Source organism: Pseudomyrmex gracilis, unplaced genomic scaffold, assembly GCF_002006095.1.
Source record: "Pseudomyrmex gracilis isolate BER0280 unplaced genomic scaffold, ASM200609v1 scaffold_201, whole genome shotgun sequence".
Lineage (NCBI taxonomy): Eukaryota > Metazoa > Arthropoda > Insecta > Hymenoptera > Formicidae > Pseudomyrmex > Pseudomyrmex gracilis.
This window is the reverse complement of record NW_018020785.1, coordinates 123,106-140,524: the sequence shown is the minus strand read 5'-3', so window position 1 is coordinate 140,524 and position 17,419 is coordinate 123,106. Positions and strand designations below refer to the sequence as shown.

The 17,419-nt window shown below is 40.5% G+C and overlaps 1 protein-coding gene across 4 annotated transcripts in view; it reads right to left on the bottom strand.

Moving 5' to 3' along the window:
* LOC109858374 (Down syndrome cell adhesion molecule-like protein Dscam2) overlaps positions 1-17,419 on the bottom strand; it is a 90,186-nt gene that overhangs the window by 8,464 nt on the left and 64,303 nt on the right. For 3 of the 4 annotated variants that reach the window (XR_002250612.1, XM_020435531.1, XM_020435532.1), the window contains exons 6-14: positions 14,463-14,624; positions 13,781-14,064; positions 9,594-9,738; positions 8,043-8,194; positions 6,790-7,062; positions 6,134-6,418; positions 1,238-1,357; positions 845-1,018; positions 301-451 (exon numbers count right to left, since the gene is read on the bottom strand). Coding sequence is in view for 3 of the 4 variants with exons in the window: in XM_020435531.1 (XP_020291120.1) it covers positions 301-451; positions 845-1,018; positions 1,238-1,357; positions 6,134-6,418; positions 6,790-7,062; positions 8,043-8,194; positions 9,594-9,738; positions 13,781-14,064; positions 14,463-14,624 (1,746 nt within the window). In the remaining variant the exon portion in view is untranslated. Of the gene's footprint in view, positions 1-300; positions 452-844; positions 1,019-1,237; positions 1,358-4,701; positions 5,002-6,133; positions 6,419-6,789; positions 7,063-8,042; positions 8,195-9,593; positions 9,739-13,780; positions 14,065-14,462; positions 14,625-17,419 lie in introns of all 4 variants that reach the window. The other variant, XM_020435534.1, reaches the window with a different exon arrangement.

Sequence of the window (17,419 nt, the reverse complement as noted above, 5' to 3'; positions counted from 1 at the left end):
TATATATATATATATATATATGCACACATACATATGTATATACATATATTATTCTGAAATTCATTATTAATAGCTTAACCGTCATATCTCATTTGCTAAATTCCGACATGATCGATTTATCGAGAACAACGCGCCGCTCGCAATAAACGTGACGCAGTGAGGGACATGATAATTTCACGCAAATCACAGACACAGAGCAGAGATTTTACGCCGTGTGCGGATTTAGTTAATTCATCGCGTATCGATTATCGCGTTAGTAGCGAACTCTTCAATGCGATTGTACGGTTAATCTCGACTTACCGGTAATTCGTCGAAGGATTCAACTCGCTCTTGCCGCCTTTCAGCCAAGTAACGGTAACCGGCTTATCGCCGTGTACTTCGCAGTGCAACGTTGCCGTGTCGCCTTTCTTCACGGTTACGAGCCGCGACGGTGCCGCGAAATACGGAGACGCTACAAATCCGTAAAGCGGTACAGAAAAGAGAGTTAAGTCTCGGGATAATACGAGATTTGTTGTAAAATTAAATGCCAATGTTCTCCGTATATCGCGAACAAATATTTAAATCAAACAAGATTCTCAAAATTAAATTACATTTTAATTAGAAAAAAACTAAGCTCGCGCGTAAGAAGATTCGACACGGATGTTCGGTGCGCGATATTTTTTCACATCAGTAAAAAACATTTGCACAAATTTGAAAGTTATTTTCAAATTTTGGTTTGCGTCTATGATTGAAAATTAATTTTTATGAAAAAACAGTGAGTTTGCATCTTGTAAATACAAAATTCCTCAAGCCGGTGTAATTCAAAGAGATATGTGTGTGTTATTGCGAAGCGCATTTTACTCACAATTGACCTTCAATTGCACGACTTTTCCTAAACCGCTTCCTATGCCATTGCTCGCATGACACAGATAATAGCCCTCTCTATCCTCTTTCACGTGTTGCAGCAACAAAGTGCCATTGCTAAGGATTTTCGTGTACGTTCGTTCGCGCAACTCCTCATAATCACCGGCTTTGCTTCCTGGTGAAAACAAAAAAACAGTACCGAGTGAAGCAAAACTATATTGCAATATAGTTTTGTTATCGATATTAAAAGAAAATATTTTGTCGCGTATTATTTTACTCACAAAATAACAAGTTTGAGAAAATAGTTGAAATTGCATGTATATACAATGTACGTGTATAAATTTATTTTTTTATCAACGGAAGATAATTATTTTATCGTATACAATTGTCTCACCGGTAGCTTTTTTCCAAACAATCGTCGGCGTCGGGACGCCCTGCGCTTGGCAATGCAGCGCGACGTGGCGATTCCTCTCGACGCTCACGTCGGTCGGCTCGACGATCCATCTGGGCGGCACTGAAAACGTCAGAGAGGCTTGTTTTATGCGAATATGTCAACGTACGTTAACGTGCAAACTTATGTTTTGCTTTACTGGTCGTTAGCGATTTAGAGACAGGTACGTTTTTTTTTTTTTCTCATGATAGAAAAGAGTCGTGAAAAAAAAGTGCGCGGCGCGAACGAAAAGAGAGAGCTACGTATATAAGCTCGTGTCGCTTCGACGCGCAGCGCGACTCAAAGAGATCGAATCTCAAACGAACCGATAAAACAGACGTAAAACAGAGAAAGAGAAAGAGTTCCGTGTGTAAAACTGTACGTTTTTTTTTTTTTTTTTTTTTTTTTAAATTTCTTTCTTTGAAATTGCGCGCTTTCCGTATACTAACTTTTGCACGACTCTCGCACAGTTCTCGAAACTCGCGCGCGTTTAAAGAACGCGATAATCTTACTTACGCGGCTACTTGCGTTTTAGATGAAAAAACTGATAAAGATACTGAGAAAAGAGACAGAGTGAGAATATGAAGGTAAGTATGTGGGTGGGGGCAAGAGTTGGAAAATCGAGAAGGTCATGAATCGATGCGAGGCGTATTTCGCGAGTGTCAATCGATACATATATATATGTATATATATATATATATAAATAAATATATATATATATATTTATATATATACACATATATATAAAAGTCTCGTGTCATTCGCACGCAGGCAGCAGCAGACAATTCACCTCTATGTTCAACACCGCAACAGGATAACAAGGTAAGTGACAAGGGGGTGGGCAATCGATCATCTATTATCTGCAACGTTAACTTTCCTAGGGAGCTACGAACAAAGACAACGAAACGAAGGCGTGTTTCTATGATATAGCGCGCGATACAATAAGTACATAATAATGTAATACAGCTTTCAGCCCGTTAAGAAAAAAATTTAAATAAAAATAAAAACAAGGAGAAAGAAACGGATGCTTGGTCTCGACCCGGAGCGAGATTTTGCGTCGCGCATCGATTTGTCGACAAAAGTCTTCGTTTAGGGGGTTTGGTTTCTGTACGATCAGGTGTATTGTTTGTGTTGGCAAGGTTCTACTTCTTACTGGTGGTGAGAGAGAGAAAAAACGCTGCACAAGCGAGATACTGTGAGTGGGAGTTTCCAACGTTTTACAAGACGGCAAAATATCGGCCACGCATCGATCGCGTGCGACAATATATATATATATATATATAGATAGATAGATATAAACGCAATATATAATATACGTAACGTGAGTATAACAAATATACTCGAGCCCAAAACGATGGTAATTGCGTGTGAAACAAGTAGAACTTTCGGAAACAGGGGGTACGCAGGGATGTGTAATGGGTGCGGAGAGTTCGTGAGGGGGAGGCGAATAATAATAATAATAATAATGATAACAATAACAATATAATAACAATATATGTATATATGTAAGTACCCGCGTCTAACGACTAGTTTGATCAAGTACAAATTTAATTAATAATATACGTACTACTAGCCTACATTGCCGGTCGCCGACGAGACGGAGGACGCGAAGTTTTTTTTTTTTTTTTTTTACGATTTTCGAGCTCTTTACATCGAGTTCTTTACGTCAAGTTCCACGCTCGAGTACTTAAAGGCTCTATCGGCCCAGGAGAGCTTAAGATCTTTTTTTATTGCATTCGCAGAATCGTTACTTTTCTCCCACTTTTACGCGAGGGAGAGCTCGCTTTGCGATCGCGTCTTCGTCCCGTCTTTTGCGATGAAAGAAATATAAAAAAGAGAAAGAAAGACAGACAGACAGACAGACAGACGAAGATAGAGAGAAGTGAGACAAAGACGGACAGACAGACAGACAGACAGACAGACAGACAGATAGATAGATAGATAGATAGAGAAAGAGAGAAAGAGGGAGAGAGAGAGAGAGTGTGTGTGTGTGTGTGTACGTGTGTATGAGAGAGAAAGAGAGAGAGAGAGAGAGAGAAAGAAAAAGAAAAAAGAGACGGTGAAAAACATGCAGAAGTGAATAAAAGTTGTCGTTTCCAAACGAGCTCAAAGAAGAGCCAGCGCAAAGGTCGGTGAATTGATCGTGAGCGTAGTGGCACGTGCTCGCACTCGAGTGATCAAGATACTTTGGTATATATATATATATAATAATAATAATAATAATTAAATATAATTTGATAAACACATACACACAGAGAGATGTATTGTATATTATATTTTATACACGTAAAATATATGCAGGCAGAAATAATCTACAACTACGTAAAAAATTCATGCCGAATAAAGAATCAATGCTCGTTGTACACACGCACGCACGCAATCACGCAGGCCAGAAAAATGGTTAAACTGTGTTTTTTTTCGTTCTCATTAACTGTAGCTGCAGTTGTTGCTGTTGTTGTTGTAGTTGTTGTCGAAACGAGTAAAAAATAAGGAAAGGTGCAAACTGTTACCTTTATTATTCGGTCAAGTCAAGCAAACCTCGGGGGGTCCACGAGATACCGACGCATTCCCAGAGAGCCAAAGCAACGCAAATGTAATACACACTGTGTGTGGGGGTGGGGGGGGGGAGGTAAGAGGAAATCTCGGATGTGTGGAGTTTCGGACACGACGATACAACGGGAACAACGTGAAAGGAGAGACGGGAAACATTTTGGTAAAAATTTTGGTAAAGATCGTGATCTCGCCCGGTAGTGAAACCCATGGTGTATGTTCACGCTCGGAACTTCGGTGATATCATCTTTAAGCCGTGGCCTATGATCCAATAGCCAATATAGAACACGCGGATCACGATCTCTCTAAATGTCACATCCTGGCGAGAACACGGGCTATAATGAATTATGGTAAAGCGGGAACCGAGTCAATAAGCGCGATGATATGTCAATGGCAATGGCATGAAATGAAATGGCAACTGAGACTGGATGAGATCGGATGACAGAGAGTGGCTGTGGAGTGGATGTCCAGGGAATGACGTTTGACCCCGACATATCTCAAGACGTCGTTGCAAATATCTACGTTGCAAATCATCAAATATTATTACATCATCATTAAAACATTTTATTATCGCGAACATTAATAACGAGTAGTTTTACTTTTATACATAAAAAAAAAAACATTAGAAAAACATTGTAAATTTATCTTGTATATTCAAAGATAAAAGATTAAAACAAAATTTGTATTGATAAAAAAACATAACAAAAATTATTGTTGCGAATTAAAATTTTTATACATTTAAAGAGAGAGAGAGAGAGAAAGAGAGAAAGTATCGCAAAAATTTTAGATTTTTAACTTAGAACGGGGTGAAACGATCGGAGAGTTGGCGGGGCAATTATTGGGAACGCTAGGAAGTAGGTCGGCGATCATCTAGTTACCTTTTACCTGTAGCTTGGCCGTGTACCTGACCTCGGCGGCGGGGTTCGCGGCGACGCAGGTATAGTCGCCGGAGTGCTCGGCCGCGAGGTTCGTTATACTGAGAAGGCTCGAGTAAGGATCCAGTTGGGAGACGTTTGCAACGGAGGCCAGATTCGGCGGCAAAGGAAAGGGACTTTGGCCGTCTTTTAGCCAGGATATGGTTAAGGGTGGATCTCCCGCCGCGACCCCGCACACCGTCCGCGTCCGCATCCCCTCGGATAGTCCCTCTTGGAACGTAAATGGCTCAATAATAGGGGGTACTGGAAAAGGTCAAGAGAGAAGAGAGAACCATACGTGAGAGCAAGAAAAAGATGGCACCAAAAAACGTAAGAACCTTGTAATACCAGGTAATGTGTTCTTTTCATATATATATGCATAAATATATATATATAGGTTTACAGTCATGATATGTGTATACATATATATATATTTTTTTGTTTTTCATTTCTTTTCCGTGTTTCTCCAGCTTCATACAGACAGTAGTACGTCCATGTATATGTATAAATATATATATATAGAATATAATATGTATATATGTAGAATATATATGTACAATAGAGGCAGTATAGTAACGTAGCAATGTAGAGGAGAGAGAGGGTGGCCCCGCCGCGAACCTGTCCCTGACGCCCTCACACCTTGTACACTTAAAATTTGCATCGCACACTTGCAGCATCCGAGTCTTTCCAACATAAGAGCGAGCATTCGTTCGTCTTACCGCGTTGTTTCCTTCGAGACATTCAAATTCAAGCGAACTTTGTACTTCAAAATTGTATCGACGTAAGTTTTTTTTTTTTTTTTTTTTTATTGTTTCCGAAAACAGAGCGAGACAAAACAACGTTGCAAGAGTGAGAAATGTAACGCGAGAAAGAAATTTTGATGAAGAAGGAAACGCGCGGCGTCGCTCTCGAGAAGTCCAAGTGCGACTTCCCTTCGAGGACACGTGGAATAGGGTGGTGGGGCGGGTATCGTGCATAAGGAAGAATCACGCTAAGCGTGAGCAATCTTTAATTACAAGTCACCAAGTCTCTACGTTTCTTGGTGACGAGAAGTCGAGCGGAAATCTCGTCACGGATTGCCTTAGGAACGTATACAAATAATTTCGCGTTTATTCTTTTAAAAATCATACAAAAACAGATTTTTAATGTGATGGTTAATATTGCGCAAGCAGGATGTGAACAAAAAAAAAAAAAAAAAACTAACGTTAAAATTTGTGCGATTCGTCGCAATTCCCATTATCCCAGCTGCGCGATCCGTTTCCGAGCTCGGCTCCGACGTGGATTCGCACTCACGCAACGTATATATATGTGTCACACACGCACGCACGCATCCACGCAAAACTCGGGCGGTCAGGCGGTCGTCGGGCAAATTGTAGAGGGCCTAGAGGAGGATTACCATGAACCACAAGCCGCTGCGTGTGCGATACCTCTGCGGCCACGTTACGGGCCACGCACGAGTAGTTGCCGTTGTGATCTGGAGATAAACTTTCAATCATCAGTATGCTATTGAACTGGTCCATATTGGTGACAGTGACGCGTTCCGACGGTCCCATCGAACGTCCGTCCTTAAGCCACGTGATGGACAACGGCAGATCGCCCCTTGTTACGGAGCACGTGAGGGTGGTGCGCTCGCCGAGATGCAGGTCGCGATCTGCGGTGAACGGGCTAATTTTGGGGGGAACTGGAATAATAACAACGAGACAGCTCGTGAGCGCAAAACGATACACAGACGGCAATCGGTAACATGTGGTCTCATGTGATGCGTGTGTCTCGGCCTCCCAATGTTTCGCGCTCACACAATCCTAGAAAATTAATTTTACTACCACCTTTTTTATATATAACGTCCTTCTGTGCGACCTCATTTTTCGTTGGCGTTTCTTCTGATCGATTAGCTCGACACAGAGTGCTTCAATTATGTCTCTTTTCCATCTCTCGCGTAATCTCGCCTTGTCACACGACACGTCCGTTCGTTCATCGGATCGTTCTTCTCGCCTCGGCACGGTCTACCTACGACAATTTGTTAACGTAGGAAACCGAGAAGTGAGATCTTACCGATCACTGCGACGTCGCCGGATCTTCTGGCGCTGTGACCCTGTTTGTTTCTCGCCCAGCACGTGTACACGCCGGCGTCGCCCTTCTTTTGCACGCTTTCGATAACCAACGTGCCGTCCGAAAGTACTTTCTGACGCAGATCGTCTGGTAACTCGCGATTCGCTCTTTCCCATTTGATCTCTTCGATCGGATATCCGGCCACAGGACACTTCAAACGGAGAGTCTCGCCAGCGACGGCAGTCACTTTAGGAATCAGACGTATGTACGGAAGGCCTGGGCGGGGGAAAAATCGGTTTCCTTCGTTTACATATTTTTCTGCTTTAAATTGGTTCCCGAGAGAGATAATTTAAGAAAACAAACTATGCTCTATTGCAATATTGAGAAGAACCGATCGCACAAGAAACATGATTCAGTTCTTTAATAAATAAATGTATTGCTTTACTGTGTCGACTTTTTTCTTTTTCAGAAATAAGTAATAAAACAATCCGAGAAAAAATAGATTAGATCTAATTTAAATCTAACGAGATAAAAAAATATAAAAATAGATCTAATTAGATCTAAATTAAATCTAAATAGATATAAAGTAGTTCTAAATAAATACAAAGCAAATCTAAATAGATATAAGTAAATCTATGGAAATTTACAATTTTATTTATTATTAGATCTACTCTTGATCTACTCAGATCTATTATATTAGATCACCTCAGATCTGTTAAGATCTGCTCAAATCTAAGTAAATCTGAGTAGTTTTTAATATAGTAGATCTGTGAGTAGATCTAAAGTAGATTTTTAATAATTTATAAAATTGTAAATTTAATAGATCTACTTTATATTTATTTAGATTTACTTTATATTTATTTAGATCTACTTTGTATCTATTTAGATTTAACTTGTATCTAATCAGATCTATTTTTTCATTTTTTTATCTTGTTAAATTTAAGTTAGATCTAATCCATTTTTTCACGGGAATTTCTAAATCTTCTCTTTGCAATCTATACATATATAATTATATAATTAATAATTTTAAACGTATCGTAGTATGTATCAGAATTTTTTTATTTCAGAGATTATGAATAATAATTTTTTTAGAGTACATTATTTGTGAAATTTAGTTGTTCTTAAAAATAAAAAAAAAATGAGCCACGCAATCAATAATTCAAAATCAAAGTGACAGCGTAACCTAATGTGGAAAATTAGTGTTGTAACGTATGTACGCAAACAAACGGAAAACAATTGACGCGGAAGATACGCACCGTAAACATTCAGTCGCGCAGCATGTGTCACTTTTCCCGCACGATTTTCAGCCGTGCAGGAATATTCGCCTCCGTCCTCAACCATAACATGGCTTATGTTCACGTGGGAAATGACGTCGCCGTGCACCGTCACATATTGACCAATTACGAATCTTGCGTCACAAAATCGACAAGTATGTGTTTTTTAAATCAATAATTGTAATTAGCGTCTTTTTGAAAACAAACAAATGAATTTTATGCGTGATATTTCGCGCGTTTCAAACAGATTGTTCTACTAAGACCGTTTCTTATCCACAACAGTATAAATAATATTTACGAAACTACGTGTTAATAATAAAATCGAACGCGCAATAAAAATGGAGATGGCGAACAGCAACATGGATTTTTTTGTTTTACAAGAAACATTTCGCGCGCATTTCTATTTGTTATATCGATCTGGACGCGCTAGACGGAGCGCGCGCACGGACTGGCTGATACTAGGGTCTCATGAATCTCACGCGGCAAATCCACGACGTCGCGCGTTATCGTTTAGAATTTGTCACGTCCCATCTCGATCAGCCGAGGATGAAACTGTAGCCGCGAGCCAACTGCGTCCAACGGCGTCTACAGTGGGCGGTATATATTGTATATAGAGGATATACGAGCGACGGCGCGGAAAGCCGGTGATAATAAAACGGGCGAAAGATAGATGGATACTTTATGCCGATCAGTCGTTAAAGTACGCTCGTACGTGTCCATTGACGTGACCGCTTTTCCACGTGGCAATATATATACGCCACGGCGCGTTCGCGCGATAAATAGAATTTCTTGCTCCTCCGAGATATGCGCGCAAGAATTGCCGGCGCATTTATAAGATCGCAAATGACACTGTCATCAGAAATTATACGGTTCAATTATGATAGTAAAGCGACGTTTAGAGAATATCTCTCGCGCCTTTAACTTTCGTTACGTTACTTTAAAAACGATCTCGTTAGAATTTCGTGTTTCACGAGTTTTATTACATCGTCACTCCCTACGTATAATTACATAAGTGTCACGGGAGTTTCAGTTTATTGCATAACGACACTTAGAAAGTGTCTTTATGGCCGCCAAATATTAAAAAAAAAAAAAATATTCATAAGTAAGGTAAAAATTTAAAACCGAAAGATCTCCCTTAACTAGAGAAACTATATGAAGCTTTAAACTTTTAAACCGCTCTTCTCTCAAATTTGCGTTTTGGAGTTACGGGATTATACGTAGAGAGTGACGACGTAATAACTTTAATTCTATATCATACAATACAATATAACACGATGAGATAAGAAAGAAATAAAGAAACAATATGTTCACGACCACAACAGCGGATATAATTCGACGCCGAGATCACGTCACAAAAAATAATAACGATATTTTTTTTCCTTTTTTTCTTCTTGTTTCTTTTCTTTTTTTTTTTTTTTTTGACAATGCTATTAGTTATGTCGGTGAATTATACGGGATAACAAAATCTCAAGTGACACGCGAAATATCAGCAAAAATATAGATCATTACGAAGAATTGGGAGCACAAGCTTACCTTCCATTAGTTGGTAACGGAAAACCGTCCAACGCCCATGATACCTGAGGTGTAGGATTTCCCGCGGCGGAGCACTTCAAGGATACAGCGGGTCCCGGCTGGAGGGTCTGTTCGATGAACGAGTACAGAAGCACGGGCGGAGCGTCTGAAACGTTAACGCGTAAAACGAGCTTAATTATGCGACGGAGAGAGAAGAAATTTATGCTGCTAACCGTTATCATCAATCAAAATCGCGCTAAAAACACGAAAACACCTGCTGCGGGTGATCGTTAAAAATGAAAAAGAAACATTCGCGCGCTTTGCAATTAATTTGCAATTAATTTGCAAATTTGATAAATCTACATCTTTGCTAGTTACACTCGCTATAGACAACAATTATAGATAAAAAAAAAAAAAAGATGTATATGTGAATGTGTTCTTGTGTTTATATGTCGTGCAAACCTTTTATGGATATAGATATGTAATCTCTCTGAATGCCAGATTGGAAAACTTAAATGTAATTCTCGTACATCTATATTTATTTCTGTCATGAAAATGTGGATTACCGAATGTAATCCGCGCGCGAGTATTACGGCCCGACAATAAAACGCGAGTTCAACGGGGGTTACGAGCAGAGTCACGGAAAGAAGAAGGCAAAAGCGATATCCTGATCCTGAAAGGATCGCCACGCCCACATAGGGGCGAAATACGAGAGACAATGAGCTCGTCGTCACGGAAGAGGCGTGCAGATATTTTCTCTTTTTTTTTTTTTTTTTTTTTCTGTCAATGTTACTTCTGTTGCAAATCGAAAAAAAAAAAGACTGATAAATTCACGAACGAAAATGAGAGAAGAACAGTTCGCAGCGGATTTTGTCGCGGCACAAGAAACAGAACGCGAGATTGATCGAACAACCGCGTTGATTATTCCGGTCGCGCTCGTAATTAAAAGTGTCGATTCTGGCATCATTAAAAAGAGCTCCGCTGTCGCGTCGCGAGAAGAGGATGCCGGTCCGCTGCCTCCGAGGAAGGCGGTATCTCGTCAGTCCGAATGAATGTCGGTTTCTCTCGGTGCTCCTCGTGCTCGCGAAGCCGTGCGCAAATTGATGAATCCCCGTCTCGATGCCTCCCGGTGATCATCAGCGCGCTGTAGTCATAGTCGCGACATCGCGGTTCTTCCATCTCCGGTCGATGAAATGGAATTTTAAGTGACGATGATGACGAGAAAAAGAGAGAAAAAGAGAGAGAGAGAGAGAGAGACCAACATGGCATTACAATATCTTGGAAGAAGATGTTTCTCATTCAATGGAAATGTTATCCACGTCGCTTTTACGTTGATTGTACGTCCTGCAATTAATATCCATCGTTGCAATATCTTTCAAAGTAGATGTACACGTATTCGGATGACAAATAGAGTGCGACGAAAAAAAAATTTGCAATAACACCAATACACGTATATTTCTTGTACACGTGTACAATTACGCTGTAAAATTTCGGATTTTATTTTTTTATATATATATATATATATAGAGCCATAAAATGCGATCACGTAATTGGATTCATACTTTCATCTCCGGTGTTCGGCATCCGTCGCAACTATTTCTGACAGACCAATGTAAAAAACGGCAAATTAAAGTATGAACGCGCGCGCGCGCGAATTGGGGAGAAAAACTACGTCCTGTGAGTGCGAGCAGCCGGGTTTCGCATGTGAAAAACGAGGAATTCATTTTTGAGTAATTTGGCAGTTCTGTTCGCGCTCGAGGAAATGACTTTTCTGCCGCCGCGCGGCTTCTATTCTGTTACGTTGCATAGAATTTCGCGCTTTCGTTCCGACGGTTGCAATTGTAGCGAGCGAAATGCTTTATGCAGCGATACACGATGTCCGTATGAAATTCATATATGTGCGTCTATTACGTTGATACAAAGGAGAATGAACAGGAAAAAAGTGTACTAAAACTTGACCGAGCAGCACGACTCGCACTTATATAGATAGTTAAATTATCCAATTAATCAAATACTAATATATCAATTTTTTGAAAACCGGTCGCTGATTTCTGTTTCAAATAAGTCATCTTTTTTTTTTTTCCGAATTTCCGAAACAGCGGCAATCAAAGCAAAGTGATTAAATCGATAAAGCGTTTGTTCGATAATCGCGAGAAAGTCTGTAATTGCCGATCAATCACATGCTGGCTACTCTCGCCGAGCAGATTTTACGAATGAGTGATGTTTGTGAATTTCGCGGAATTTACCGGTCATACTCTTTCTCTCTCTCTCTCTCTCTCTCTCTCTCTCTCTCTCTCTCTCTCTCTCTGTTGCCTTTTTCCTCTTTCTCTCTCGGAAATAACTTTTTCTGCACTCGCTTCGTACCAGCTGGGCCACGTCGGGCCGTTTTTCTCCTCGTCGTCGTACTCGCGAAATTGCATCGGCAATCGCTTTGTCTCGCTCGCGCCCGTCGGGATGTCCCTGCCGACGGCGTTCACTCCCTCAAATTCTCTTTGACGTAAATCCCGTGCATTACTGACGCTGACGAGCGAGAGACGCTAACTTCATTGTTGTTTCAAAGACCCTTCTCCACTCTGCCGGTCGTCTTCACATCCCCCCCGTACGGTTTAGTCTACATATACAGAGTGTGTCCGGTTTTCTGCGGCACGTTAACTATTAACGATAGTTTCTTCACAAATTTTTAATGATTCACGAATATTTTATGACAAGCTGCGCTGCTGGCAAATGTTGTTTTTTTTTTTTTTTTTAGACTTTTTTTTTTACGTTTGAATATTCCGGAAGCAAAACTCCAAATTAAATCTCTCGCTGTGAAGCACGGTCCACTCGGAGTCCAACAGAATTTCGCTGCCCGACGTTGATAAAAGTTTCATTTATCAAACCCTTTTTTAATTTTAATCTCCAACGTTAAATATGTTCCTAATTAAAGTTATATGAAATTTTTTGCCGAACAAAAAAGCGGCTTCTGAACTGATTGAGAAATTTGTTATTAACGATCTCGAGACAGGAGAGGCGAAAAAGGGCAAGAGAGAACTGCTGCGGGAAGGACGTCGGCGGCGAGGCGCACAGTTGCGAAACGAGGTAAAGCGCTGTAAAAGAAGATCTTTTCCACTTCAAAGTGATGCCCGTCTCTCGACCGGCAGCTCGGCATGCTGCCGCCTCTTTGCCAAGTAATCGAGTTCTGTGTAATTCGATAGGTAGTATAACGCGGGCTGTCGATCGGTACGGTGTCTTCCCTCTCGCTGAAACACCTTTGACGTCGCCTTTCGAGGATGACGTGAGAACGGGAGAGAGAGAGAGAGAGAGAGAGAGTGAGAGAGTGAGGGAAGAAGAAGGCTGAAGAGAAGCGGGTCAATATCCTGGCGCAAGAAGATCGGGCCACCGTACTAGACGTCTCTGTTATTATACAGGATCTTCGGGAATGATATGATATTCGTGATCGAAACGCTGTTACTTTCTGCGTGCAGCAGTAAAGCGGCTTTACTTGCAACCCTGTTAACAGCGTATTTCATCGACGAAATATGACGGCGAGTGACGCATCATTCTTGTTATATTGTGTGTGTGTAAAAGTAAAGTGTACGACGAGTACAGTTTCAATTTTGTTTATTTAATTTTTGCTAAAACAAGGTTCGAAAAAATCGAGAGATGTTTATATTGTTACAATTACAAAATTTGTAAATTTAAAATTATTTAATTTGATTGACTTATTTATCTCCCGTTTAAATATACATTGTTTTATTATGATAAATAATTGAAACATAAATTGGATACGCGATCAATTTCATACAAAACCCGGTTCGGTTTTCAAATATCATATTTTTTGCATTTTTTAATCCGCAAATAATGGACAGCTGTCTTTTATGGATAAACCATTCCTGTCGGGCTGATGTTCACGTCGCTAGACACTTCAGTGATCAAACGAGAACTGGTTTATTTATGCAACTTGGATAGTTTGCAAAAATTCGAGTTTTCACTCGAATTAATTTTGAAGACTCAACGTGGTTTATTTTTCAACGGATAAAAATGATAGTAAAACTCGGAAAAAATCCTAATATAAAGTTAGTAAAATTTGACTTTGGAACTTCCATAAACATTCGCAGCCCTTATATTGTTTAAATATATAAAACTTAAAAATTTGTGCTGAATATTTGTGTACCTATAAATTTTTTATAAGTTATTCTAAAATCTTATATTTTGTATTATATACGTACCACCTAGTTGAAGTTCCGCCGATGCCTGAGCCGTATCGCCTTCTGATCTTCTTACAATGCACTGATACATGCCACGATCCTCCCTTCCGATCCCGTTGAGCTTCAACAATTCCGATTGCCTTCCTGTTCCTGGAAGTTGTCGGCCGTCTTTGTACCACGTGATAAAGTGAGGTCCGGCCTGCGGATGCGTGCCGACTTCGCATCTGAACTCGGCGTTACCTCCTAAGTGAACGCTGAGTAAAGGTGGCGTTACTTCCACGTGAAGAGGCGCTGTCACGATTAACCTGACGTTACAATAAAAATATCGATGTTGCGTCACGCACGTTTAACTCAGACAGCATCAAACGACACGTTGACAATATGATGTAACATGACGTTTTTTTTTTTTAAATAAAACACGCGATATAGTTGAAAAACAAAACAATTTGAAAACAAAAAAGAATTATATTTTTTGAATGTCTATGTTTTTTGAAATATATGTTTGTGTCGATAACAATAATCATAAAAATTAAATTTAAAGCAATTGGTTTTAATTATTGATTTGTACTGAAGCTGAATGTATGCTGAGCGAACGAATAACGAATAAATAACGCGGAATTGATCAATCGCATTGATCTGTTCGGCCAATTTATATATGTTGTACGTTCATTGTTGATCCGCTAAATGCGTATCCAGCTTTTACCTGATTTCAGCGCTTGTTTCGCCACCAGAATTCGAAACAGAACAACGATACACGCCACTATCCTCCAACGTTACTGCCTCAATGGCTAGTACAGAACCGAGCAGTCTGGTTCTGGGTCCGGATAGTACGAGCATCGGTTCTGCACCTGTTTGCGCGTACCACCTGCAAATGGAAAATGCTTTTAACGTAATAACATTTATCAACGTAACGCTTAGAGGCTGTTCAAGAATTTATAAATCTACGAGAAAACAATAATTACAAAACATGTCAGTTACGAAAGAAATAATAAAAGAGAAAAAATATATATATCGCAATTATACATCATTATAATACAAGTATTGTGCCGGAAACAATTAAAAACAAACAGTTAAAAATCGATTTATTGTTATTATATATATTGTTATTTTTCTACATAATTTCTATTACAACGCTTTTGTTCTATCGCTCTGTTTGCCAAGCTTGCTGCATTTTCGACGAAGCGCAATTGCAACGCGATCAGATTTCAATTGTTCACACAATGAGACACAATGCAATTGATACACTCTCTAAATAACTTTCTCTTTCTTCTTCTCTCTTACTTTGTTCTTCTGATTCTGCGCTCTGCTTTGTTGATGATATAAAGAATATTTTTTATCAAAAGACAGAGATTGAATACAACAAAGAGACAGTGGAGAAGCCATAAGAGAGAGAAAGAGAGAGAAGCGGTTTAATTTCGCTGACTTTTTGGATACGTCGACCTAGAAAACGATGTCGACTCGACATCCAATAGCGTTTATCTTCGGGATCTTCTTGCTGTCTCTTTCTGAAGTGACAGTTCCCGATCGTGGCACGCGTTCGGACTTTGGATCGTTCGAAGACGTAAGAAGGTTTCTCTTGCCTCTCCCACACTCATCTTTGATCGGTTGGTGAATTTTTCTCGTCTAACTTGAGATGGAAAAATTCAACAATACCGTAGGTGTATCTTATGAAAAATTGTTGCGATCAATATGAATTATGCAAAGCCGGAATTAATTCCACAAAAAGAGACTTAAAATAAAAATCTAAAGCTATTTTTAGTATCTTGTTAAGACTCTGTAACGTTCGACTAAATGAAATCACTATCTGAACGTTCTGAATGTCGCGTGAAAGATTCAGTCGAGAAGTTCGCCGATGAGACTTGAATCGCCCGAGTCGTTAAAAGACGAAAAAGTTGGGAAGCGCACTACGGCGTGTCGTAAAAGTACTTAAAAGTTGCGCGGTGTCCAAGGAAATTCAATAAATTCCGTGGGAGAGTTTTTCGAAAGAGAGAGAGAGAGAGTGTGTGTGTGAGAAACAGACCAAAGGAATCTTATCCGTGCGATTTGTCCGATGTTTTCGATCGGTGGGTCGCCTATCGCATATTGTGAGGCGCAGCCGGCTGTTATTCCGCGCGATATATCGACGCGCCCGGATATATCGGCGTTGCATATATCTCGCGACAAATTTACGACGCGCCTGTATATACGCGCGCATATAAATTCGCATAATGCATTCCTCTCGGGGCGGAGCCCCCGGTACGTGCCGAGTCTTAATAACGCGGTAGTATTTCACGAGCGGAATCGCCGCAGCGGCGCGATACACGCGTTCCATGTCCCACGAGACAATCGACCGCGCGTCGCAGAGGCAGCCGACTTGAAACATATTACGCGAATGTATTTTTCATAGAAGAGAAAAAGAGAGAAAGAGAGAGAGAGAAAGAGAGAGAGAGAGAGAGAGATAGCTACGCAGCGCCCGGCGACTCTGCCCGTTTGTGTTGCGCGCGGTATTGCCAATAAATTTTCATTCCTCCGAGTATTTGCCGGGCTATATCCGGAACGGTCTCGGAAGAGCAGAAAAAGACAGAAAAGAAAGTGTCTTTTTCATTCCGCATTTAAAAATGCAGATTGCTTTAACATATCTTTTTAGTTTTTCTTTTTTCTGGGATATTTTTTTCCGGAGGTATGCGCTTCTTCTTCTTTTTTTTTTTTAATTAAAATTCTATTTGCGGAGTTTAATAGCATAAATTTTTTATCTCTCACTTTTTGCTTTGTCTTTGTCTTTCACAAATCACTTCCTACACGAATTGTAAAATCTTCTCAAACTGTGTGTTTTGTTCCGTGCCACAAATAATGCAAATAATTTTTCCCGAAGATCCAAGAGCGATAACATATCAAATGCGCGCGGGTATGTAGCGACTTATCGCGGGCATCGTACAAGAATACGTAGACGGGCGAAAAGATCGTTTGTCAAATTTTTCGTTCTATGCAAAGTGACAAAAGATAAAGTACGTTCGATTGTAGCGGCGTGGTGGAAAGGCGGGAAAACTCAGTTCGACAGAAAACGCCGAGTCGCGCGAACTGGCAAAAGCGAATCTCTTCTGTGTTCTTCTCTCTATTTCTCTCTTTTTCTCTTCCTTGAACCAAGCGACATGGAGAGCTTCCGATTGTACTACCCTCTCACGAGGCTTTCTACGATCGAGTGCTCCTACATTTTCCGATCAACATCATGCTTTCTCTTTTCCACCTCTTTCTCGTTTTCCTCTTGAGATCGGAGTTCGTCTTCGCTTGTTTCCTACTCCATTTCTCGTCGAATGTCATCCGTTCTCTTTCTCTTCCGTCCTCTTGGGACTTGATCGTAATTTTGCAGGAACAAACGAAAAGAGGGAGGATTCTTTAATCCCCGGAAAGGATTGAGATCCTCCGTGCTTGTATTCTCTCTTCTTTGTCCGATGAAGAAGCCGCGAAATGCCTCAAAAGAGCATCTCGCGTACAAAACGATAGGCTCGCGCGCGTTTGCTCGTCCCTCGAATGTCGATTTCCGGCGCACAAAGACACTCGCGTTCGTCTTTATGTCATCCCGTACGAAATGTTCGAGAGACAAGTGAACGGCTAGAGAGCGGCGCGTGTCTTTTCTTTCTCACTTTGCTCGAGGCGCGCACACACACAAAAACACACACACAC